Source organism: Bison bison, unplaced genomic scaffold (assembly GCF_000754665.1).
Source record: "Bison bison bison isolate TAMUID 2011002044 unplaced genomic scaffold, Bison_UMD1.0 scf7180017864531, whole genome shotgun sequence".
NCBI lineage: Eukaryota > Metazoa > Chordata > Mammalia > Artiodactyla > Bovidae > Bison > Bison bison.
Genome location: NW_011495081.1, coordinates 1815646 through 1842197, shown reverse-complemented (window position 1 = coordinate 1842197; position 26552 = coordinate 1815646). Strand labels below are relative to the sequence as shown.

The 26552-nt window shown below is 41.6% G+C and overlaps 1 protein-coding gene across 2 annotated transcripts in view; it reads left to right on the top strand.

Moving 5' to 3' along the window:
• Window positions 1-6: 6 nt before the first annotated feature.
• Window positions 7-26552, top strand: part of LGR4 (leucine-rich repeat containing G protein-coupled receptor 4) — a 104839-nt gene continuing 78293 nt past the window's right edge. The window contains exon 1 of one of the 2 annotated variants that reach the window (XM_010831786.1): window positions 7-42. Coding sequence is in view for 1 of the 2 variants with exons in the window: in XM_010831785.1 (XP_010830087.1) it covers window positions 21741-21745 (5 nt within the window). In the remaining variant the exon portion in view is untranslated. Of the gene's footprint in view, window positions 43-20460; window positions 21746-26552 lie in introns of those variants that run through there. The other variant, XM_010831785.1, reaches the window with a different exon arrangement.

The following is a 26552-nucleotide window of genomic DNA, read 5'->3' as shown; positions in this document are numbered from 1 at the left end:
GACGGCCGTGCCCGAGGGGCTCAGCGCTTTCACCCAATTGCTGTGAGTCGGGCTGCGGGGGCGCCCGGGGTGAGGGCGCCGGGGGGCGGAGCCAGTGGCCGATCCCATCCCACCCCCACCCCCCGCAATGTGCCGAGGGGGGGGGAGGGGGCGCCGGCACCTCTTTGGCACTCACTCCAGCGCCACGGGCGGAATTCCCCAGCTTTGCCAATCCGGGTCCGAGACCCGTGTAGCTTTTTTTCCCAGGCTTTAAGGGCACGATCATCAGCTCCCCCACACCCCCTAACTCTCAAGTGCATCTGGGGCCGAGGAGGAAAGAGGAATCTGGAAACGCTTGCCCTTGGCGACCTTTTCACGCGACTTTCTCTTCTCACCCGGGCCCCCTGCTCAGCTGGCAAGAGCTTTGCAGGCGTTAGGGGTGAGGGCGCCTCGAACTTGGCCCGAGTCTGAGACCGAGGAGGTTTTCGTGGGGAAGCACCTGGAGCCTCCCGAGTTCCAGCATGTGGGGAGAAGAAACACCTGTACGGTAGTCAGGGCCAGTGGCCTTCCTGTTTGGCTCTGTCCGGGGAGAGCAACCTGGCACCTGGGTCCGCTTGCACTCCGGACTCATCAGCCAGCGCCTGGGGTTCTGGAGCGCGCGGGGAAGCCAGGCCAAAACAAGGGAGAAGGAGGGGAAATTGCAGGTTTCTCTGAATGTATTAGTCTTCTTACCCAACAAGGCCTTTTAAAGAAGGAATGCTGACCTGAAGTACAGGATACTGGAGGAAAATGAAAGTACTAGAGCATAAACTCTGCCCGTCTCGAAAGGTAGCCGTTTTCTGTTGTTGCTTAACCAGGAGAACTTTCCTTTTGAGCTCCCCGAGGTTGGGGAAGTCGCTCAAATGGTTCTGACTTCCACAGACCCTCTCCACAAATGGGGACAGTCTCTGCTTTTAGACATTCGCTTCAGAAAAGAAGAATCTGAAATAGGTGCCGGAGGTGGCATTGGCAAATGGCCTCCGTAGAGAAAGAGTAGGATAATTGAGTGCCGGGCTTGGGGTAGGCTCCTGTTCCTCCTTGTGCTGTGTGGCCAGATTAAATCAAGGGCAGTGAAAGAACTGAGAGAGAAAGGGGTTCTGAAAGGCCTTGGGTAAAGGGAATTTCCTTTTACCTTATACCTCCTGAGGGGGATCTCTTAGACCTAGACAGTTGGAAAGAGCAGACCCCCATGGAGAATCCTCTCTATTCAGGCCAGAGTATTGCTGTCTCCAGGTGGGTGGTGGGAACTGTTCTGCCTGCCGTCTGCCAATGGGTGTTTTTTTTTTTTTTTGAGTATTGTGGCCAGTTGCCTTGGAACCGGTGTCATTCTTTGGCCACCACCACTCCTTCTCTTTTTTTATCCCCCTCCTTTCAGCTTGAAGTTACATAATTGAAGTCATTTTCCTTCAATAAGGTGAAATTTAACTTTTCCATGAAAAATGTTAACTTTGCAGTGAGGAACATTTTGCCTACAAAAGATACATTATGTGGAAAAGTTGGGGTGGGAGTGGGGAACCAGAAGGAAAGAAGACTAGGTAGAGGGGATGGGACTGTTTTTTCCCCCAAGACCTCTTTAAACTTTTAGGGAATTCATTGCAGAAGAGGTACCTTTCCCTGACAATTCTTTCAAGCCCCAGAGAGAAAAGCATACTTTTACTATTTTGACCAGTTGAAAAGACCTTGTGAGCAGATTCCTTGAGTTTTAATGACTAGTCTTGCCTGCTCTGTAAGGAAAAGGGCTGTTTTACCTTATTACCTAAAAAGCACAAAGAAATACAACATTTTTATGAGAGTGCACTCCTTGCTATACAGCATCAGACATCTTTCTTTAGAATTCACCAATGTCCTGTTTTTGACTTTGAGCCTTACACAAGTGACTGGATGGCTTGGGAAACATGAAGATAATTGGCACCAGTCCAGATCAGATTGCCTAAACTAGCATCATCGTAGCACTTTCTGAGCTGTGGTAGTGGGCACTTGTGTTACATTTTCTTCTTCACTTCATGACCTGTAGAGTATTATACACCTGACAACTCCTTATTTCACCTGAATACTCTCCATTTCACCCTTAAAAGTATATGTTATATGACCAGTGCATGTAAAGGGCGTCACAAGGTCAGTATATTTGCATTTTGGAAAATCAGTGACTTCAAAAGCCACATTGGGGAGGGGTGGGTGCTATGATCTGCCCATTCAACAGTTGATCTTACAAGACATCTTGGAATCACCCGTGGTCTGTTTGCAAGTACTTCTGATTTGCTGTCCCATCACAGCTTTGGTGAGCCTAAGCTACACACCAAGGGACTAGATCAAGGGTTCCCAAACTTTGATTGACTGATTTTCTAACTTCTGGAGCATGGGCACCAAGGCCTATTTAGTTATCCGTAAAATGGTAATCACAAAAATAGAAGTCAAAACGATGAGACTATAATTTTAAATCAGTTCTTGTATTTTTTTGTCATTCATCAGTGGCATCTCACCTTCACCTCACTCAGGGGTGTACACATCCCATATTGGAGACTCTTGGTCGACAGAGCAGGGATTTTATTTTATTCAACGTGGAGTTGCACAGAGCCCGGTACCCAGGAAGCACTTTAAAAATGTTGCAGTGAATAAATAAGGACTTCAGGGCACACCAAGGGGCAGAATTGGGGATTGGAATTCAGCCCTCATTCCCACACGGGATTGCCAAACTCCGCATTCTCAGCATTTAGCCTTTTGTCCAGATCTGAGAAGGCCCCAGAGTGAGGAGGCTACCTGCTTCTTCTCCTTCAGGCTCGTTTAAACTTATTCAGTCTAACAGTGTCTATTTCCTGCCGAAAGCTGCTTGATCCAAGTCTAGGGGCAAAATCAGATCTAATCCTCAGTATTGTTGATGAGATTCTTGTGTTCACAGCATCGGCTGCACCTGTAGTGATTATTTATATTTCGCAGCAGCAGTTCCCCATCCTGTGTCACAGTGCAATGGCTTGTCACACTTCACCCTGACATGTTTGAAAGGAAGTGCTCTGACTAGTATTAAAATTCCAACGTGTATTTTTAATCAAAAAGATTCAAGGTTATTCCTCTATTAGATCTAATAAGGTCTGTCTTAATCACCTGTGTTCCAAGATTCTTGATGGGGAGATAAAGAGATGAAGTCACGGTGGGGGTGGGGAAGGGATTGTGAATGTATGTTCTCTGGTTTGTGTGGCCACAAAATTTGAGACCTGTAGGGACACAAATTTCCACATCCTAGGTTATATCTGGTGCATAGTTTTAGGATTATAAAGGCTGTTTCTGTGGCTTTGTGGAGAGGGTAGTGGGTTTGAGCTCTTGAACGTAATAGTTCTTACCATGCTACTCAGTAATTGGGTGGCCTTGAGCAAGTCATTCTACCTTTTTTTTCGGGAGGTGGGTGACAGTTTTTCATTGGAAAAATGAAGTCATTGGATTCCCTAGGTCCTATTTAGGCTGCTTGTAGCTTCCAGATGTTCTATGATTTTATAATCCTTTCACAATTTTAGGATGGCAAGGTGACTCTAGCGTTCTGCTGCTTTCGTGAAAAGATCCCAGAAGGATCTGAATATCCTTCTAGTTGAAGTTGCACAAGCCTATTTATTGCCACTCACTCTGAGGAAGAGTTCTTTGTGTTTAGAAGTGTGTGTTAGGAAATTTGCCATGGAGACTTGTTGCAGAATGCCTGACTAGCTAAGGCGCTTTGCTGGGGTAGAATAGCCCCGCTTGTTTCCTGTCGGTATGGCTTCACACTTGGAAAATAAAATCACTCTGTTTCAGTAATTTGGATACTGTACAAAAAGTTACTCAACGTCCTCACTTCCATGTAATTAGTCATAATCTCTCCAGCCTTCACAGTGTGCGTACCCTGTACAGAGGCAGGTTAGCAAGCTTTCTATATAAAATTGATGGTTACCTGAGGGGCTTTGAAGGGTTTTAAAAAATAATCTGTTGTTTTTTCTTCTTTGGGAAGCATCATCTCAAATTCTTCCCTAAGGTGTACTTTTTTCATGATACCAAGCACCTTTCTTTTAACAGTATTATTTGAAAATATTTTCTTATGTTTCCTCTAATGTTAGTTGTATTCCCAGGTAGGTCAGTAATCAGTGGCTAAATGTTTATGCCTTTTTTGATGGTCAAGTCTTGATATCTTGGTGTCTGAATTACTCTCTGTAAATTTCATTGTTAGCTTATTTTCTGTGGGCTGTCTTTCTAGAGAAGTATTTGTGTTATATACCAGGCAACTTTGTTCTAAACAAGGGCAATATATGAACATCTTTAAGTACAGGTCCTTCATTCCACAAACTAGTGAACTGCTGGATTTTCTTTCAATTCAAGAGGAAAGAGCATTCTGCTGGGAATACAGAAAGCTGGTTTCCAGATCTGTCAATAAATCACACAGGTGACCTTGAGTGGTGACATACTTAACCCTTCAGGGCCTTGGTTTCTTCACCTGAGAATAAGGAAGTAAACAACTCTTACTGCCAAGAGTTTTCTTTCTGTTTGATTTGAGTTTTTCCCAATACGTCTGTCTGATCTCTCTCTTGTGTTAAGAGTAGTGTAGGTGTCTCAATCCTGAAATCTCTCCCCCACCCCAGAACACTTCTCCAGTTGTCCAACTCTACTGGAATGTGTCCACTGACTGGGAAACACACTGCCTCACAAGGCAACAATGTGCTGGGTGTGGTCTGAGTTGTACCCAGGGTTTAAACCAGTGACTCTCCTTCTGGGGCTCCTGAAGGCTTGTGGTAACCACTAATATTTTATGATTCTCAGCCCAACTCAATGCTAATGACAGTTATGGTATCACAAGCATTTAATGTCCAGGCACTTGGCTCTTACCATTAGAGTCATAAGGTAACATTTGACAACTTAATCTCTTAGGGAAGATCAAAGTTCTGTACTAGTAGGTGGATCCAGGCAAGTTTGGGCATTTTCTTGGCCTCTGTCAGGTTATCTCTCAAATTCTTATTTTAGTCATCTTTATAGTAGAAAGCACTGACAGCCTGCGAGTTTGGATTTTGGTCTTTGGTCTCCTTGGTTGTGCTTATTTATCCTTTTATTCCCGTTTTTCTTATCAAGAAGTAATGGATATTGGTGACTAATGGCTCTCACTGCTTTCAGTCTCTCTAAATCTGTATAGATTGTCTAGCAAGTTGTAAGACTCTTTCAGTGACTCTGAAATTTTTCCAAGACTGTTTTTCACTTTTTCTCTTTAAAAAAAAGATATATTTCCATAAAAGCTCAGTATTTATCAGTATACCTGGGTTAAAAGTTAAACCCTCCCCAATGTGCGTTTAACTCTGGAAAATGTAACTAATGTAACTTGATAAGACAGCTTTTCTTTTCATTTTTTTTTAAACTAGAGATCAAGGTTTTGACTTTAGAAATGTATTATCTAGCTTGCTCTTTAATTGCCTCCTGCAGCCTTCAAGTTTTCGGCGATGCCAAAAGCTTGTTTTCCCATATAGACAAGGGTATGGCTAATTTTTTCCCTTTTTCCCCCCAGTTTTGTTCAGTGAAGTGTAGTTTTTCGAAAGATTCATTGAGGATAATAAAATACTTTAGCTTTAAAGTCTGTCAGTGAAGAAAAAACAGTTAAGGCATTTAACAAATCAGTACTCTTACACAATAATTAATTTGTTTGCCTTCCCAGATATTTCTTTTGTGTTTCAACACTTGATGGGCAGACAGCAGGCCAGGTATCCGCTCTACTGTCTGAAATTGAATGAATTCAAAACTGAGTTTAGAAATGATTTTCTAGTTCATATACATTTAGTAACATCTCAACTTTCTAAAGACTTGAGCAAGTTACTACTCAAATACCCTCTTTAAATGGCAAGATGTGGTTATCTTGTAGTGTACTCTGAAATCACCCACCCATAGACAAATATTTGTTATTAAACTTTTTATATGGCTGGGACTGTTTTTAGCAAATGTATAGAAGTATTGTGCGTCCTGTACAGGCAGTTAAAACTCTGAATGGGTGGTTGTTTTTAGTCTCTAAAGTATGTTTTGATACCGTTACATATTTTACTAGTTAAAAGAGCATGGTAGCCTAGTCCCTCCACCCCTGCAGTAAGATTTGTCTTTTGGCATCTCTTATTTTAAATGCAAATGATTGGGGTTCAGGTATGTCCATCTAAGAGTATAATGAACATTAAAAACATATATTTTGATAGTTCTCTTAGCTTTACTGTACTGAAAGATCTTGTGAGAAAAACATTGAACCACCCCTCTTGGCAGCTATGTTGGCCCATTAAGAATATAAGAATATCCTTGTAAGGAAATGTAAACCATAGATATTTTGGGAGGCAGCTGGACCAAGACGGTATACGTTTAGATCCCAGTCTGGTCTGCTGTCTGTGCTAGTGAGAAAACATGTAGTGGGAAAGCATATTTAATCTATTATGGGATAGTTAATGATACTTTATCCTTCATGTTTCATTTGTATTTAAGTATTCTGAATCAAGTAAAAAGTTAAGTAATCTCCTTGAGTTTTAGCTCCCCCCGCCTTTATTTTTACCCTAGGAGAATGTAGCTTTTTTTAAACAAAGTTTTAAATATAAAACTGACCATTAAAAGAATGGAAATGCACACTGACAGCAGAATATTTTTATTCTTTGAATCAGATTTCAGAGCCTGGGATCCAGAAAAATCGTAAGTTGGATTCTCCCCATTCCTGTATATTTTTAAAGTCTTCTGTGGGGAAATTTTCCTTCCCAGGTAGGGCAACATAACTTTGGCAAGGAGATGGCACCTTTCCCTTGGTGCTGTGGGAAGCATGACTGAGGAATGGGCCTAGGATTGCTTGGGACCCCACTTGTCCATTCCCTCCAGGGTCTGAGGACCCACATGGAGCTCTCAGTATAAGCCACAGTCACCCAGTACAAGTGGTGACATCTGACTGCCCTGAAGAGCTTGACTGGAGCTGTTTTCCTAGCGAGATAGACAGTTGGCCATCAGAAGTTTCACTCTGATTCACACTTCTTGTTTGGAAGTGCAAGGTAGGAGGTGTGGTTCCAAGTTGGCAGTCTTCTCTCTGAAACAGTGGAGATTGGGCTGTGATGTTGATTAACTTCTGGCTTTACCTATTTACCTACCAGGTAAGCTTCATGCTAAAAGGCCCTCAGAGAAAGTATATAAATGATATGGATACTATGAGAAGGGCTTGGCAGACTAGATTTTTCTCAGGAGAGAGGAGACCTCCTTTTCAAGCTCTGCTTATCTCACATCAAGCATGTACAGAATTCTACAATTTGATCAGAGTTAAGAAAGGAATATTCAATGCATTTTAACATTTAGTATCATGTTTTAAAGCTTGATTTCCCTGGTGGCTCAGATGGTAAAGAATCTGCCTGCAAGGCAGGAGACCAAGGTTCAAACCCTGGGTTGAAAAGATCCCCCAGAGAAGGAAATGGCAACACACACCAGTATTCTTGCCTGGAGAATCCCATGGACGGAGGGGCCTGGTGAACTACAGCCCATGGAGTCTCCAAGAGTTGGTCATGACTGAGTGACTAGCGCTTTCACTTATTATAAAAACATTACATGTGGATTTACTAACTGGAACTTAGCAGTTTATTATAATCCCACTTCTCATCTATTCGGTGCTACTGCTAGTTCGTCTCGTTTGATTAGTGGTGTGTGTTTTAAAATCTTAATGTTTTCTTATCTTTGTAACAAAGAAAAACTTTTCAGGTTGGTCTTCTGCTCTCCTCAAGGTCATTTTGGATCCATGGTCTCATAATCCAGTTTTTTATGTCACTGTCTACTCTTCAGTGTTCTTTTTATGCACCTGTTTTTATGAACAAGACTTCAGAAATGGTTTAATTTTTGAAAGTGTGGTTTCCAGGAATCAAGACCTCTGAGATCCTCAATCTGCGCACTTGGGGAGATCACTTTTTTTTTTTTAAAGAATTAAAAAAAATTTTGGCCACACTGACTCTTAGTTGCTGTGTGGGCTGTCTTCATTTGCAGCAAGTGGAGGTAACTCTTGGCTTCTCTTGTTGCAGAGCACAGGCTCTAGGCATACATGCTCAGTAGTTGTAGAGCACAGGCTTAGCTGCTCTGCAGCATGCAGGCAGATTCTTTACTTCTGGAAGCTTCCCTGATATCCACCAGGGAAGTCCTGGGGATATCACTTAATCCCTTGGGCCATCGGCTTTTCCATCTGCAAAAGGAGTTCACTTGACTTCAAGGGTCATATGTAAGAAATTTCAGCATGACCTGTTTGAGTGACCGCAAGAGAATCCTTTGGACTGCAGGGAGATCCTAAAGGAAATAAGTCCTGAATATTCATTGGAAGTAGTGATGCTGAAGCTGAAACTCCAATACTTTGGCCACCTGATGTGAAGAACTGCTGCTGCTAAGTTGCTTCAGTCGTGTCCGACTCTGTGTGACCCCATAGACGGCAGCCCACCAGGCTCCCCTGTCCCTGGGATTCTCCAGGCAAGAACACTGGAGTGGGTTGCCATTTCCTTTTCGAATGCATGAAAGTGAAAAGTGAAAGTGAAGTCGCTCAGTCATGTCTGATTCTTAGTGACCCCATGGACTGCAGCCCACCAGGCTCCTCCCTCCATGGGATTTTCCAGGCAAGAGTACTGGAGTGGGGTGCCATTGCCTTCTCCAATGTGAAGAACTAACTCATTTGAAAAGACCCTGATGCTGGGAAAGATTGAAGGCAGGAGGAGAAGGGGATGACAGAGGATGAGATGGTTGGATGGCATCACTGACTCGGACGTGAGTTTGAGTAAACTCCGGGAGTTGGTAATGGACAGGGAGGCCTGGCGTGCTGCAGTCCATGGGGTTGCAAAGAGTCGGACACGACTGAGCAACTGAACTGAACTGAAGGACCCATTACATTATGTCATTTCTTTGGCGAGTGACTAAGCAGTTGTCTGTGTGCTATCCCTTTAAGTCATTTAGATTTAGAATTCTAAACTCTGTTTCTCTGGTTCTTTGAATGTATATCAGGTTCATAGCCTGTTGGAAACTTCACAGTGAGCCTCATACTAATGGGAAAATGTCTCCTTGGCTAGCAGACTTTTCATTCAGAAAACTGTAAAGATCCTGGTGGAGAAAGGACAATGTGTATGTTTTTATCAAGATCCCTTCTTGTAGGTGGTGCTGCTCCCTTTGCAACAAGAAAGCCTAATGGTTGGAGGTTACAGTTTCTCTAGAGGAGAGAGCTCAGGGAAAATCATGCTTTCTTGCCTTAGTCTCTGGCTGGCCATTGCTTCCCTGAGATGGCTGGTCAAGTCAAAGGATGCTCTCCTAATAGGGGGACACCTTGTTTCTCCTCATAGTAAATGGGCAGGTAACCTGAGACAGTGTCAGTGTGATCTTTATTTATTTTTTAAATTTAATTAATTATTTTCTGGCTGTGCAGTCTTCGTTGCTGCATGAGGGTTTTCTCTAGTGGGGGCTGCTCTTCCTTGCTGTGCGTGGGTTTCTCGTTGTAGCGGCTTCTTATGTTGCAGAGCGCGGAGTCAGCAGTTGTGCTGTGCTGTGGGCTTAGTTGCTCCACAGCGTGTGGAATCCTCCCAGACCAGGGATCCAACCCGTGTCCCCTGCACTGGTAGGTGGATTCTTAACCATTTGACCACCAGGGGAGAAGATGTAATCTCTAGATACTCATTTTCTGCTTCCAGACTTTCGAACACTGAGGATTTTCATGCAGTAAATTTAAGAAACCTCATGCCAGTGAGTGCCCAGCAGTTTCTCATCACTTTCCATATTGGGGATGGATAAGATTTGTTCAGGTTTGACAGTTTAGCTGGGTTCTTGTCTCTTCATATCACTTTGTAACAATATGCAGATTATAAGATTACTTTCTCTTTTAAGTACTTTGATATTTTACTTGTTATTGGATACCTGTGTTTTGGTTTTTTTTTAATGTTTGAGACCAATGCTTGTGTTTTATGGATAAAGAAAAGCTTATTATCCTTGGAGTAATTTTAGAACTAAAATCCCTTCTTTAAAATCTTTCACACATTGCTCAAAAGTTATATGACATTCTTGGTAAGCACACTTAAATCTTTCTCAGAAACCTTAAAAACTTTTCTGGGTTTCAGTTTAGCTCTGATTTTTGAAAATGAATAGTAAAGCCAGAGCAGCAGCTAACACATGCAAAAGTGCTAACAACCTATTTAGATTGGCTGAGGGTTTCAAATACAGTTGTGCATTTTCTACCCCAGTCTCTTTCTCTAAAAAAAAAAAAAAAAAAATGTTTGAGATGTTTTTCCCATTACCATCTTGACATCTGCCTGGTTACACATGAATAGCTTGACCCAGTCCCTCAGCAGGGAGACTACCATGGCCTTGCTTTCAATAGCCATGTCACTGACAAAGAAAACATATGGAATATTTCATCCCTGCCCTTTGCAAACAGTCTGGGGCTGTGAGGGCATGCAGCAGAAGGCTTCATCCTTCATGGTAAGTTGGCAAGTTTGTGTGCTAACCACAGGCTCTGCTGTTAGCAATCAGACTGTGTTTCCCAAAGCCCCATTACATTCTGTGGAAAGCCAATCTCATGTTTTGGATAAATCAGTGTCTAATATTAGTTTGAATTAACTTTATATGACCAGCTTCCATAGTGGGGTTTTCTACTAGATCAGTTATTTCACCAAAGGGAATTTGTGTGTGTATTTGGAATGTTTTAAGGCTGTTCTCCCAGGTTTGATATGTGGCGTCCGTTTGATGGATAGAATGATAGAATATGCCTTGAGGACTGTCGGCCTTGATGTTTATCTTCTTGTCAATCTGCAGAAGGAGGTCCATTGATCATTCTCCTGCTAGCCAAGGCCCACCACATTGACCTTTAAGGTTTCTGTCGCATAGCACCAGCTTCTACTGGGGACTTGGTTTCAGTTCAGCGAGCATTAACGGCTTTGCTTTGTGGCATCTAAATCCACAGTGTGGAGGCTTGTCGGCAGGTGTAGCAGGAGAGGGCCAAGAATGTGGAAAAGAGGGGTAAATCAACTGCTGTCTTTTTCAGGTCTTCTTCTGCATTAAAAGAATTTGCCCTTGGCACTACCCTGGCTGATGTGGCATTGCAGAAGAGGGGGTGGAAAAAAGCAGCACCCTATGACACCAAAGATGAGAAGATTCATGACTTTGGCGGAGGAAATAACGACATAGATTTCGTCAGGGTCCTTTCCAACCCTTAAGTTACCCGAGCTTGAATTTCTAGTTCTATTGTTTCTTAGACGTGCTGGCTGGTTTTGTCAAGAGTGGATGACAGCTTGAAAAGGAAGTGAGTTTTATCCCTGTTTTATCCCTGATAGAGGGCAAATATTTAAATGTATACATCTCATCTAGAAGGTATTTCCTTTTAAAACATTTTTAAAATTTTATATTAAAGTATAGCCAATTAACAATGTTGTGATAGTTTCATGTGGACAGCAAAGGGACTCAGCTATGTAGAAGATATTTCTGATGGTTCTTGCTCTCATTACTGAACATTTGCTGTAAATCAACATGCTAAATAGACATTGCTGCCTCTCATGGTTTCTTATATGAATTCCTTTTGTAGTGCTTGATTATGATACATTTCCTTTAAATTTGGAAAGTTACATTTTAAGAAGTTCTTGGGAGTTTATATTTTAAAAACTTTTGGTTTTCCAGTTATTCATGAATGAGTCTATTTGAGGTTCCCCTCACTTTCTGTTAGTGACTCTGTATGTTTATTCTAAAATAACTGGTGTTCCGTCTTCCTTCTTTGACTGCTTAACTGATCTTCGTAACTATGAATTCATGGAGAAAACTCCCCTAAACCTCTCAATCTTATAAGCTCACCCTTTCTAGTGTACAGGAATATAACCACCAACACTGTTCAGATCTAGAACATTCCCATCAACCCCCTGTGCCCTTGGTAGTCAACCTGTCTCCCCACTTCTGGTCCCTGGCAACTGATGATCTCTCTTCTGCCTTGGGTCACATATTATTTTGCACTTACCAGAATGTAAGTCGGAGAAGGCAATGGCAACCCACTCCAGTACTCTTGCCTGGAAAATCCCATGGACGGAGGAGCCTGGTAGGCTGCAGTTCATGGGATCGTTGAGTCAGACATGACTGAGCGACTTCACTTTCCCTTTTCACTTTCATGCATTGGAGAAGGAAATGGCAACCCACTCCAGTGTTCTTGCTGGAGAATCCCAGGGATGGAGGAGCCTGGTGGGCTGCCGTCTATGGGGTTGCACAGAGTCGGACACGACTGAAGGGACTTAGCAGCAGTAGCAGCAGCAGAATGTAAGTGGTACATGGAAAGCAGCAGATTATAGTCTTGTGCCTGGCTTCTTTGACTTACCGTAATGCGTTTGAGATTCTACCATGTCGTTACCGTCTTGTTGGGTTTCTATGTGTAATATTCCTTTTTATTGTCAAGGAGTATTCATTATATTTAGTAGAGTAGTGTGTTAGTCACTCAGTCATGTCTGACTGTTTGCAACTCCATGGACTATAGCCTGCCAGGCTCCTCTGTCCATGGAATTCTTCAAGCAAGAATACTGGAGTGAGTTGCCATTTTCTTCTCAAGGGGATCTTCCCGACCCAGGGATTGAACGTGTGTCTCCTGCATTGCAGGCAGATTCTTTTTCTTTTTTTTGCAGGCAGATTCTTTATCATCTGAGCCACCACAGCTTCCCTGGTATTCCATTATATGGATGTACCACAATTCTTTTATCAATGCCACAGTTGAGGGACATCTGCTGTTTGTCCAGTTCTTGGCAATAACGAGAATAAAGCCATTATGAATATTTATATAAGGGTTTTGTATGAACATGTAGAGGTTTTCATTTTACTTGTATAAATACGTAGAAGTGAGCTCCTGGGGCATATGGTAAGTATATGTTAATAAGAGAATGTTGGTCTAGATTTTAATGTCTTAGAGGTTTGGTATCCCTAATTATGTAATTGGTATCCCTAATTACTACAACCCCGTGGACTGCAGCCCACCAGGCTCCTCTGTCCATGGGATTCTCCAGGCAAGAATACTGGAGTGGGTTGCCATTTCCTTCTCCAGGGAATTACTTATAGCCTCAATATTATTGTTAACATGGTATGTATGTGGCATTTGCAGAAGTTGCTAAAGATTGGTTATGTTTAAATGTCTGTGCTTTTACCAAAGTAGAATTCTCAGCCTTCTTTTTGATACCCAACAGTTAACTGTGATACCCCAAGGATTCGTGTGGAAATGAGACCAAAGTGGAGCATTTTGCTGACAGTGAAAAAACTGCGTTATTAGTGCATTTGTGTTTGGCAAGTCTGATTCAAAAAAATGGAAATTTGGTAAGGAATTGCTAGGCCTTCTTGTGTCTTTGGCATGTTACACGTGGCATGGTTCCCATTTTATGGCTGAGCAAACGAAGTTGGAAAGGGTTAGGTAACTTGTGCTGACATCCCAGTTCGTGGGTGGTAGTTGGTGTTTGGTATTTACTTGTCCATCCTGTAGTTAACTTGGAGAGTTCACAGTTTCAGAAAAGGTAAAGGTTAAAATTTAAAAGAAATGGTGAGAAGCTACAGATTATTACCGGGGGAGAAAAACAGAATTGAAAATTAAGTATCCTCAAAAAGCATACACATGTACATGTGTACACGCAGTGGGAGACTGTCACTTGATTTAGGAGTAACTTATGTTCAGAAATCAATTCAGGACTTCCCTGGCAGGCCAGTGGTTAAGATTCCACACTTCACTGCAGTGGGCATGGGTTTGATCCCTGGTCAGGAAACTAAGATCCTACATGCCATGCAGCTTGGCCAAAAAAAAAAAAAAAAAATCAATTTACCAGGTAAAATTATGTTTTATTCATAGCAGAATTAAAAAAAAAAAGTCTCCCTCACTTGGTCTCCTTGCTTTCTGTACATCTTTGTTTAAAAGCTTTCACATCGTTTTCTATGTTAATAGTGTTTTTCCATGTCAGGAAAATAAATATTAGTTGTGTGACTTTTGGCTTGGTTTTTTTTGTGTGGAATTCCCTCGAATGGTATATGAGGATCAAATCTGTCAGCATACTCACTTTTTGGTTTCTTAAGGAGAAACAAATTTCTGAATGTGCTTCTTTAAACCAAAGCCCTGAAGTAAATTAGAAAGCCAAGTGTGCAGTATGATGGTTTCCATATAGCTGCCCCCTTTCACTCACTGGAATTTCCTGCCTCTCCTGTTGAAGATGTTTTTATAGGGAAGTCAGCATAAAAGTGAATCACCCATGAGCCTTTTTTTCCCCCCTCAAGGCATTTCATGTAGTCAACTTGGTATTAATTTAGCTGGTACTCTTCAGTTGACTTGAACACCGTGTTTTTGGATTGTGAGCTGATGTTTATTAAGCTGTTAATATTTTACAGACTGAATGGGTTCCTGTTTGAATCTGTGTGCTCTTTCCTTTAACAGCAGGGCTGTTCACGACCGAATCTGTGACCACAGTTTTGATTTTGAATGTACCAGCCCCCAGCTCGGAGGGTCATTTACCTGGTAACACTGCAGGTGGTCTTCTGGAAGCATTTTGCAATTTTATTTTGCTGAAGTTGCATTCTTTGTCTTGAAGAGCTGCTTCATGGTCTGTCTTGCCATACAAATAAACCATTATCATCATCTTGTTATGAACATAGATGCTAAAAATAACAAATGTCACTGAATACCAGGCATTGGTGAAGCGCCTTTGCATGTATTATCCATTTAATACTCCTATCAGCCCTCTAAAGCACATGCTTTTATTTTCCATTTGATAGATGGAGAAACCCCTGGGGGCAGAGGGGAGGTGAGGGTGCACAGGTAATAAATAAGGTTTTGTGGATGAGATGCTGGATCTTGCTTTTTCAGACCAGGATTATTTGGTTGAGTGGGTTATATGGGACAGTGTCTTTTAGTCCTCTTCTTAGAGGTAGGCGTTTATCTTTGTATGGTGGATATCATGAAGTACTTGTTTTATAGATGAGGAGTTAGCTCTGGAGAGATTAAATCAGTTTGTTCTTGGCTTGAAGTGTTCTCAGCTTCTTAGAATGTAGATTCAGACCCTTCTAAATCTTAAAGGTCTCTGGTGCAACGGTCCTAAAAATCTTGTGTGTGTTATAAGCCACTCAGCACAGAGGCTGTATTTATATGTATTTATATGGCTCAGATAGTAAAGAATCCACCTACAGTGCAGGAGATGCAGGTTTGATCGCTAGGTTGGGAAGATCCCCTGGAGAAGGAAATGGGAACTCACTCCAGTATTCTTGCCTGGGAAATCTCATGGACAGGAAGCCGGGCAGGCTATAGTCCATGGGGTGGCAAAGAGTCAGACAGGACTGAGCCACTAACACTTTCACTTTCACACACATATATGTATATTTACATACACATACATATATTTACATGTTTAAAGATCTTGTATCTATTTAGTATTTTTTTAGCATTTCAACTACATGAATCATAACCAAATTTTTGCTGATATTTTTCTCTCCTTCCCTCCTTTCTTGAAAGTTCACTTCTTTTAAGAACTGGTAGAAGACTGTTGGTCTCGTTGACGGTCTCCATTTAACCTGGAAGAAATCCAGTTGCATTTAGTTGTATGACTTGCCCAGAACCATTGGTAGCCTTCCAGTGTATGTTGACAAAACAAAGGAGAAGGAAGCATGTTATCAGAGTAGATGGTCTTTTCTTTGATTATGTAAATCTTTAATATTTAATGAGACTTTGACATGTTACCTGTGGCTTATGCTTGTCGGATGGTGAGATTTTCTGTGCTTCTCCCTTGTTTATTGTCCAGTCTCTCAGGGTCCAGTACTTGATGGAAATTGTAGGTGAGGTGAGTAAAACAGTTTTGTGTGAATAATTTTATCAGTTCAAACTATTTTCTGAGAGCTGTTAGTATTGGTATAATAGTTCATGAAATAAGCTCGAAAGTAATATTTACTTATTGGGTTAATAAGTCATTGCTTTAAAAATTAATTTGTTCAGCATGTATTTCGTAAGTATTAAGAATTGTTCTTAGAGATGGAGACACAGATATTGTCAGACATATCTGACATATCTGACAATATCTGACAGTGTGCCTCTCTTCATGTAACTTAGCTGGCTTGGGCTGGGGTAGGGGTGGTGGTAGACAGTAAAAAAATAAACACAACGAACATATAAGATCAGCTAATATTAAGTACTATCAAGAAAAATAAAACAGGATGAAGGGGAATCACTATTTAAGAGTTGCCAGGGAAGCCTTGAATCCCAGAGTGATTAAGGTAATTACTGATTAAGAGAGTCAGTCAGTATCTGTTGGAATATGAACCCATCTTAAGCAATGGCAAAACTAGATTTTAAAAGTTCCTCCCCACCCCATAATTAGAATTTAGTTAAAACATAAAAAGATCAGTGCATTGCGTGTATTTGCACATGCCATAATAAACTGGTATATCAATACAGTGGACTACTACACAGCAGTAAGATAGCCAACTGTTGATACGTGCATAAGCATGGATAGTTCCCATGGGTATTATGCTGGGCAAAAAAAACAGCCTCAAGGTTACATCTGCTGCATGATCCCATTTAAAACAGCCTAGAAATGACAAAATTTTAGAGTGATGGAGAATTGGTCAGTGGTGGCTAGGGTTAGAGGTAGGAGAACAATGAGACTAAAGAGGTACAGTGATGGGGATGTGATGGCGAAGAGAAGTCTTTATTTTATTTCATTTAGTTTTTAGCATAGGTGGAGTTGCCTCTGGGCTTCCCCAGTGGCTCAAGCGGTAAAGAATCTGCCTGCAATGCAGGAGACACAGGCTTGATCCTTGGGTTAGGAAGGAGGAGGAAATGGCAACCCCTCAAGTATTCTTGCCTGGAAAACCCCATGGACAGAGGAGCCTGGCGGGCTACCGTCCATGGGGTCACAAAGAGTCAGACATGACTGAGCACGTAGCTGTGTCTAGTGCCCTAAAGTGAGGATTAGAGGTGAGAGCAGAGTTTTCCCTGAGAATATTTTTTATTGAACATCCACAACATTATGGGAGGTTTTAATATTTATTTTCCAAGTTTGTGGAATTGAAAGTGTCTATTTTCTGCAAGGAATTGAAAATATTTTACCAGGAAGAATTGAAAGTATTCATTCTATCCAGGGCTTTGTTTCAAGTAGAGTAATATGCCCGTATTTTTGTTTTTATGTGGCGAGGGAGCAGTTCCTTATAGTGACTGCAGTGGTGATTATATAAATTCATACTTGTGGTTTAAAAAATGAGCGCATTTAAAAAGTTGTGGAATCTGAGTAGGGTCTGTTGTTTAAGATAATAGTGTTGTGAAAGTGAAAGTCGCTCAGTTGTGTCCAACTCTTTGCGACCCAGTAGACTGTAGCCTGCCAGACTCCTCTGATGTCCATGGATTCTCCAGGCCAGAACATGGAGTAGGTAGCCATTTCCTTCTCCAGGGGATCTTCCCAACCCAGGGATTGAACCCAGGTCTCCCGAATTGCAGGCGGTTTCTTTGCCATCTGAACCATCAGGGATGCCCAAATGGGACTTTTTGAGTTCTGAGATGTAGGACTTTCTGTACTAGAAATCAAGATACTCTTCAGGCAAGAATACTGGGTTGCCATGCTCTCCTCTAGGGGATCTTCCCAACCGAGGGATGGAACCGAGGTCTCCTGCATTACAGGTGGATTCTTTTCCGTCTGAGCCAAGGGAAGCCCAAGAATACTGGAGTGAGTAGCCTATCCCTTACTCCAAGGTATCTTCCCAACCTGCATTGCAGGCAGATTCTTTACCAGTTGAGCTACCAGGGAAGCCCACTATAGTGTTGTACTCAAGTAGATTTCCTGGTTTAGCTAATGTACTCTGGTCATGTAAGATGTTGCCATTGGGAAATCTGGGTGAAGGATGCATAGGAACCTCTGTACTATTTTCGCAACTTCTGGTGAGTCTTAAGATTATTTCCAACAATCTTAACAATTACGACAACAACTGCACCAGATCAGTTTAGAATCTTGAGAAACCTTAGTAGAAATCTTGGTCTCCTCCCTCCTGATATAAGAAAACTGTCTCTGAGGTGACATAATAACCTGAGGTTGCAGAGCTGAAGTCTGAATCTAGACCTTTTAACTATCAGATCCACAGTATTATGCTCCCTTTAGAGCTTAGCCAGTTTTAATTGCTGTCGAGCAGTTTTTGGATATGATGTGCCTGTCCTTCATGTTTCCCCCTAAATTTGTCTCCCCACTTTCCACCTTGCTCTGTGCGTGTGTTTGTGTGTGTGTGTGAATGCTCTTCTATGCCCTGCAGCATAGGAAATGTAATATATAAAGTATGCATTAGATTTATCACTTGGATGGTTTTAGCCATCTATTTGAATAAATCCCATATGCATCTCCTATTATGAAGGTCCTTCATTACTGAGCACTTGGTCCAGTCTAAGCATTGTGGGGAATCATGTTGGATTTCTGCCTGTGAATTAGTAGCTGAGTGGTGTTTTACTTCAGATGATTCAGTATATTTGCCTTAATTGCTGGATTAACCAATTTCTTGCCTCCCACAAAAAGCACACACATTTGTATAAAGAGAGGATAGATGAATGAAGTTTTTGGGACTAATTTTTGTGGTATTTAAGCAATAATAGTTTAGATTACCCACAACCTTAATTTCCTTTCATGAGTCCTATAGATGGGCTTTGTCACCATTTACACTTGATTACTTCATTGTTAACCCCAGTGATGTGATTTAGCTAGCAAAGGCTTAATTATTCCTTTCTGGCCTAGTGGAGAAATTTCCTTTCAATAACTGCCTCCACTGCCCTTTAGCCTCTTAAGCACTGAGTTTGTTCGAAACGACATGGTTGCTCAGCAAGCAATTCCAAGCTCAACAGTGCCTGGAGCTGTCTTTGGACCATAATTTATACCTTTGACATAGTGACTTAGGCCTCACTTCTTGTGTGATGTGCCTGGTGGATGCTCTTCATTAGAGCAGTGGTGCGATGCATTTGTCTGAAGTTGGAGGCAGAGAAGTTGATGACTACATGGCACTAAATAATTCTCTTGCAGCCTCTCTTTTTCAAGTTGACATTCTCTTATTTTAAGTGAGTGGTTGTGCCAACTTTGAAAATAAGATTAGACTCTTAAAAGCAAACTTGAGTACTTTTAAGAAGTGTTTTGTGAGACAGTCATGTGTTGTAGTCACAGTATAGGGATCATTATGTAACAGGTCACTGTCAAGATGAGGCTCAGACCTTCAGGATGAAACCAAGAGGCTTGTGCAGGGTTGGCAAAGAGATGTCTTTGTTTAGTTTTTAATATAAGTTTAGTTACATCTAGGACCCTAAGGCATGGAATGGAGATGCATGAAAAATTTTCCACGGGAGTATTGTTATTATTTTTAATTTCATAGCAACAACAGATACGAAGTTCTGTTTGATTTCCCATGTGGAAGTTTGTGGAATTGAAAGTGTCTATTGGTTGCAAGGAATTGAAAATATTCTTCCAGGAGAAATAGTATTAATTCTACCTAGGACTTTGTTTCATGTAGAGTAATATGTCCATGTCTCTATAGACACTTAACAAGGCTTGAATGGTTTAATGTCACTTTGGTGTGGGGGGAGAGGGCAGCATGATGCTTCCCAGGTGGGGCAGTGGTAAAGAATTTGCCTGCAATGCAGGAGACACGGGAGGTGCGAATTTGAACCCTGGGTTGGGAAGATCCCCTCTCCAGTGTTCTTGCTGGGAGAATTCCATGAACAGAGGAGACTGGCAGGCTATAATCCATGGGGATGCAAAGAACTGGACATGACTGAGCAACTGAACATCACACAGTGGGCAGCGTAGTTTTAGAACTGCCCTCTCCAGGTCCCTGTCACCCAGCTTCAAAATTCTATCCCTTCCCATTTATGTAAACAATGTTAACTGCTCAGCTTTTCTCAGAGAAGTTCTCAAATAACAATGGTATCGTGGGCCTTTGGATATTTTACAATAAATTTGCTTGTATGCCAGTCTGTTTTGGGTAGGGCTACACTGTTAGAGAATATCACATGTATCTCACTAGTTAAAGATGTTTTTAAGGGAGGTTTATGTATCAATAAACAATTTTGGTTTCCATGCTTACAGGACATTTTTGCCTTAAATGATCAGTTGTTAGGAGAACCAACTCGTTTTTAACATAAGGAGTAAGTAGAAGGAATACTTGTTGTTCAGTCATTAAGTCATGTCTGACTCTTTGCACCCTGCTGGACTGCAAGTCTTCCCTGTCCTTCACTATCTCCTGGAGTTTGCCGAAAGTCATGTCCATTGAGTTGGTGATGCTATCCATCCATCTCTTTCTCTGTTGTCCCTTTCTCTTGCCCTCAAGCTTTCCCGCCTCAGGGTCTTTTCCAATGAATCAGCTCTTCACATCAGATGGCCAGAATATTGGAGCTTCAGCTTCAGCATCAGTCCTTCCAGTGAATATTTAGGGTTGATTTCCTTTAGGATTGACTGGTTTGATCTCCTTGGTATCCAAGGGACTTTCAGGAGTCTTCTCCAGCACCACAATTAAAAAGCATCAATTCTTCAGAAGGAATACTTACTGAATAGCTGATAAAGCCATTCCAATTGTTAAAAAATCGATCAGGAAGCATAGCAGAAAATTGAAGCCCTCCTGCAGTATAGTTTCTAGAGTTTTTTAAGAGTTTAAAATAGTTTAGACATTTGCCATTTGATTTCTCTTAGGTAGCATCTCAAGTAACAAAATTTTGCTCATAAATGATGTTTTCAAAATTTCACACGATAATTCAGATGGATTTCTGCTAAACTTTAATTATCCTGATACTATAATAAATTCAACAATATCGTTTTAAACTCTCAGGAATTATTAAGGATTATTTAAGCAGGCATTGATTATCGTACAGACAGCCAGTAAATATCTGGACAGTGTTAAGATGCTGGACACAACTTTCTCTTGGATGATGAAACTAAGACTTGACACAGTTTGATTTATTAGTAGAGATTCGTTAACCTGTGATCAGATATTGTCAACTAGGTTGAGTTTTCCCCCATAATTTGCATACTTCCATGGAAAAATAAGAGGAGCACCAAAATTAATTACTGTGGGTTGTTTTGAGTTTGCAGTATCCATGAGAGAGTGAAAAGAGATGTTGTGACCAAGGAAGGACTAGTGACCCTGCGTGCCTGGGGCTTGCTCCAGTGTTTGGTTTAAGGAGTTAATTTCTGTTTTTCAGTTATTACTCTCCTCTAAAGACAATGGGATACAGGAAATCTGCCTGACATTGTCACATGCAGGTATTTATTGGTAACTTTCATGCATTTATTCAGACTCTCATGAAGTTAGTGTTTTACGACAAAAGAAACTGGGTCGTGGGCAAATGTGTAGCAAAATCATTTTGTTTCCATAAACTTCTTTTCAGCTAAATGACAACTAAAACACTGTTTTATTTTAATTTAACAGTGGTTTTTAATGAGCAATGATTTCACTAAAGTAGGTCTTCCTAGAATTGCAACATTTAAACAAGTGATTCTGTATTTAACAGTGAAGTCTTTGAAAAGAGCCTGACGGAAACAAGAATTTTGCTACGCATTTGTTCCTGACCCGAATTTTTAAATTTCATACCTAAGTAGTTTTGACTCTTTCAGGGCTCCAGAGAGCAGTGTCTATTGATTGTCTTGGGACAGGCTGTGGATCCGGAACCAGTGCACGTGCTGTATTAGCATGAAGATTAGTAAGAATTACAGGCTTCATTGAAATATGTGACATACAACATTCTTCTTCCTTCCTCCTCCCTTCGCAAAATGAGGTACATTGTTATACATAAGTCTCTTAAATACTGGATGATGTAATACATGCTCCACTGTTGAGAAAATTCGGGTCAGGCAAATATATTGTGAAAGCATTAGTATCAAAGAGATGTATCTCCAGATGCCTCATGCTCAGAATTGCTTATAAGCTCCATGAAGGTAGGAATCAAGTCTCACTCATCATCTCTTGAGCTCTTCCCTTGCCTGTGTTTGTGCCCAGTGTTTAGCATACTCTTCAATGTTGAATATGTTGAAAGACTGGGAAAGATTGCCTTTGGAAATCTGACATTTTGTTAGTAAATTAATACGCTTAGCAAAAGTTGATTCCATGAACATTGAGTGTGTGCGTATGCTTCCAACCATGCTACAGTTTTCTAGGGGGAGGGGAGAAAATAAGGATGATGTTTCCTGTTTTAACATTGACCAAGCTCCGGTGTGTGCCAGACATTCAGCAAACTTCACATCTGCAAGTTCACCTGATGATCATCACAACAGCTGTATGGAATGGTATTCTTTATCCCCGTTTTAAGCTCAGAACACTGAAGCACAAAATGGTTAAGTCACATGTTCAAGGTCATATGTTTTCTCATCTCTAACCGGGATTTGAACCCAGTAGTCTTACTGCAGAGCATGCGCCCTCCTCCACTCAGCCACGCTGGCTTGAGGATCAACCATGGGTGATCCGGTTTGGTGGTGAAGACATAAACACAAATAAAATACAGCATGGGAGTGCCATGGGGGGCGGTGAACAAACGCGTGTGGGAGCGGAAAGCAAGGGAACTTGCTCTGCCTTGGGGAGCTGGAAGGCTTCGCAGGAGAGGTGACATTTGAGTTGGGTCATTTAGTCTTCTGTGGGGCAGCTGCCCGAGTTCTGCCCTGTTTGAAATAAGCACATTTACAAGAGAATAGTGGAGCACATTCGACTTGATGGATTGGATTGACAGTTTGGAAGTAACTCCCCAGAATGATGGCTTTGTTAGGTATTTGTTCTCTGAGAACCCTACCTGCCACTCCCCTTCAGTGAATTGTGGCAAGAAAGCTGTCACATTAAGCTGTCACTCAGGATATTTGTGAGAGGGGGAGGGAAGGGGAACAAATTATGGGCAGGACTAGGTACTTTGAGAACAGCCTCCAACCCGGAAAGATTATATTTCAGAGCATTTAAAAATGAACACAACGGCCTTTTTTAAGTTGTGCAAGAAGAAAATTGAATAATGAAAAGTTAATTAGGCTATGGAGATTTTTAAAAAGCTAGACATTCTGATGCTTATCCACCATGATACGTGAAGCTTTGTTAAAGCCAGGATGGGGGGGCAAAATGAGAGCGAGAGAAAGGCAGAGATCAATTATAGAACTGCACAAAGTTCTTACCAACATTGCTTAACTGTAAAAAGGTTTTATCTTTTTCTCTGTGATGTTTAAGGAGTTTGTAAGAAGCAGTTTCAATTCCAAGTTTTTGTCTCTGTTGTCTGGCTGTTCGCTTTAAGAATACCTCTTGAGTTTTGCTGTTTCTTTCAGTGTGTATATGTGAAGCTAATGAAAGGTTTGGGAGCCTAGTCTAGATCTTTCTAAATGAGATCTGCTAACTGTTTTATTTCTGGAGAAATTGTTGCACAGCACTTCTCCTGCTTCAGCCCCTGCTTTCCACACATCCGCCCCCCCATCCCCTCTAAACAGCCCCTCCTTCAGCCTCCGTTCCCCAAGCCTGCAATGCAAAGAACTTGCTTTGTTACTGATGATAATATTTAAGCTCTAAAATTTTAACAGTATTTCAGTTGCAAATAAATGGAAATTGTGTATTCTGTTTAATGTGTCTCAGAAAATCCCTGCTATTTTTTTTCTTTAAATACAAGAAAACAGGCGTGTAATGCCTCATTGAAAAAGGCCTGCAGGGGCGCTTTGTGCAGGTCTTAATTAAGGGCTTTGAAAGACCAAACAAAAGGAAAAAGGAAAATGCTACAGGGTTATTGTTATTCCACCCCATTGGCTCAGCTAGCTGACCATCCATTGGAGCATTTTGTCCATTTTGAAACTGAATGACACTTTTGTTCGTGATTAACAGAGGTGAAAGAAGCCAATTATTGGGCCCTCTTTTTCCATAGAGCAGCTGCTGTTGGATTTAACTGCAGGCAAATATGGCCTTTTACTACCACAAGGATGTTGTGATGACAGTTTATTTTTATAGAACTATGTGGTGGAAAACAAAATCTGTCTGACTCCTGTTATGAATATGCCCTGGAATTTATCGTGAAAGGGTGATTTTCAAGTTCTAGCTGTTCCTCAGTTCTCTTTTAAAAAATAATATCTATGTGTATTTGTGTGTGTGTGTAATACATGTACATGTGTGTGCAGTTGCTCAGTCATGTCTGACTTTTTGTGACCTCATGGACTGTAGCCCATCAGGCTCATCTGTCCATGCGATTTTCCAGGCAAGAATACTGGAGTGTGTTGCCCAGCTTTTTTTTAGGTATGAGATTCCAACATTAAAGTTATATAAGCTCTTTGTTAACATGTACATATGTAAGCTGCTTCAATTTTCCCTATTTTAATTTTAATACCTCCTCCCTCTCCCTTATTTGTTAAAGTTGTAGAGTAATTAGTGGAAGATGGAGTGATGTTGCCTGGGTCTCAAGCTGTTTTGATACATGAGCTACTTAAGTGGGGCACATGAAGAGACCACCTACTCATTGGTTTAAACTTCCAGGCTCTCTTACTTTCTGTAATAGGAATGTAACTTGGGAGGAATCTCCCATGAGCCTTGGTATTAAATGAACGTGTAATAATGGGGTAGAGCTAGGGGAGGGGCACAGGTGTCAGCATTCAGGATCCACTTTGCTCTAATACACTCTAAGATAATGGGGCGGGAGATGTGGCTTGGGGCACCAGGGTCAGCTCTGATTTCCTTCATTAAGACTCTAGGTCTTCATTTTTATCTTTTCAGGATCCTGGTGCACTGGACAAGTCACCATGTCCAGTCTCCCTAGGCAAGTTTCTTAAACTTGGTGAACTTCAGTTTATTCTTCTAGTTGGAGTTAACAATATCTATCTCTCAGAGTAGTTGTGAGAATGAAATGAGCTGAGCCTGTTATGTGTCTAGCACAGTGCCTGGTCCATAGGAAATGTGAAACTGAGTCTCCCTAAAACCCAGTCCCCCTGCTGAGTTTATGATTAAATTCTCTCTCCAAAACTTTATGCCCTTTCTTGTGCTGCCCTTGAATTGAGGAGTGTCAAAGAAAAGGGGCTCCAAAATCACTGCAGATGGTGACTGCAGCCATGAAATTAAAAGACGCTTACTCCTTGGAAGAAAAGCTATGCCCAACCTAGACAGCATATTAAAAAGCAGAGACATAACTTTGCCAACAAAGGTCCGTCTAGTCAAGGCTATGGTTTTTCCTGTGGTCATGTATGGATGTGAGAGTTGGATTGTGAAGAAGGCTGAGTGTGGAAGAATTGATGCTTTTGAACTGTGGTGTTGGAGAAGACTCTTGAGAGTCCCTTGGACTGCAAGGAGATCCAACCAGTCCATTCTGAAGGAGATCAGCCCTGGGATTTCTTTGGAAGGAATGATGCTAAAGCTGAAACTCCAGTACTTTGGCCACCTCATGCGAAGAGTTGACTCATTGGAAAAGACTCTGATGCTGGGAGGGATTGGGGGCAGGAGGAGAAGTGGACGACAGAGGATGAGATGGCTGAATGGCATCACTGACTCGATGGACATGAGTTTGAGTAAGCTCCAGGAGTTGGTGATGGACAGGGAAACCTGATGTGCTGCAGTCCTTGGGGTTGCAGAGTCAGACACTACTGAGCAACTGAACTGAACTGAAAAAAAAAGTGGGGACTGAAAGTAAGCAGGACTCTGCCTGGCCTTCCTGGATACAAAAGCCCCTCCTTGTCCCCCGTTTCTTATTTGTAAGAAAAAGGCTTTAGTCTCCTAGGCCTTGCCTGAATTCCAAAGAACAGACTCAAGCAGTCACTATCAGGGAAGTGAGGGAGTGCAAAAGCAAAGGAAAAGAGATTAAATTAGAAAAGTAATGATAGCTTGAACAATTGTTCAGCAATAAAATAGAGTCCTAGTTCCTCCTCAAGGGATATACACAACAATCTGACCTCTATCTTTGAGTTGTTCTGTAGAAACTAGACTGTCACTCAGGCGGAGCATGTTGACTCTGTGCTGACCACAATCACTTAGACAGCAGACTGGTTGGAACCAGAAGGTTGATGGTGAAGATTCCAAAAACATCACCACCCTGTTACCTTTTCACCGCCGAACTGTCAGAAGAAAGCTCACAAGCTGCAGCCTTCACTCCAAATATTGCTTTAAAAACCCTCCTGAAAGCCAGTGGGGAGTTTACGTCTTTTGAGCACCATCTGTCGTTCTCCTTGCATGGTGCCTTGCAATAAACTCTCTACTTTCCTTCACCACAACCTGGTGTCAGTAGACTGGCTTTGCTGCATGGCAGACCAGCAGACCCAAGTTTGGTTCAGTGATAAATGTTTGGTCTGTGTTAATTCTCTTTCCCTTTTTAGTTATGAGGAGTCACCTCATACCTAAATCTGAAGCCGAGGGGCTGGAGTTCAGTAACTTTGCTTTTTACCCAATGTGTTTTTTTCTTAGCAGATTTTCTAGTAGCAGAGGGTTGGGTTTTCAAGGATAATTTGATGAGCATAAATGGCTTCCTTCTGTAACGCTCTCTTAATCCTTGGTCTAGGGCAGAATCAGTGTGACTCCTCCCAGCTTTGTAAACCCATCTGGGAACATCCTGGAGTATTGACTCATTCTTTGAGAACGATTGTCATAATTCATTT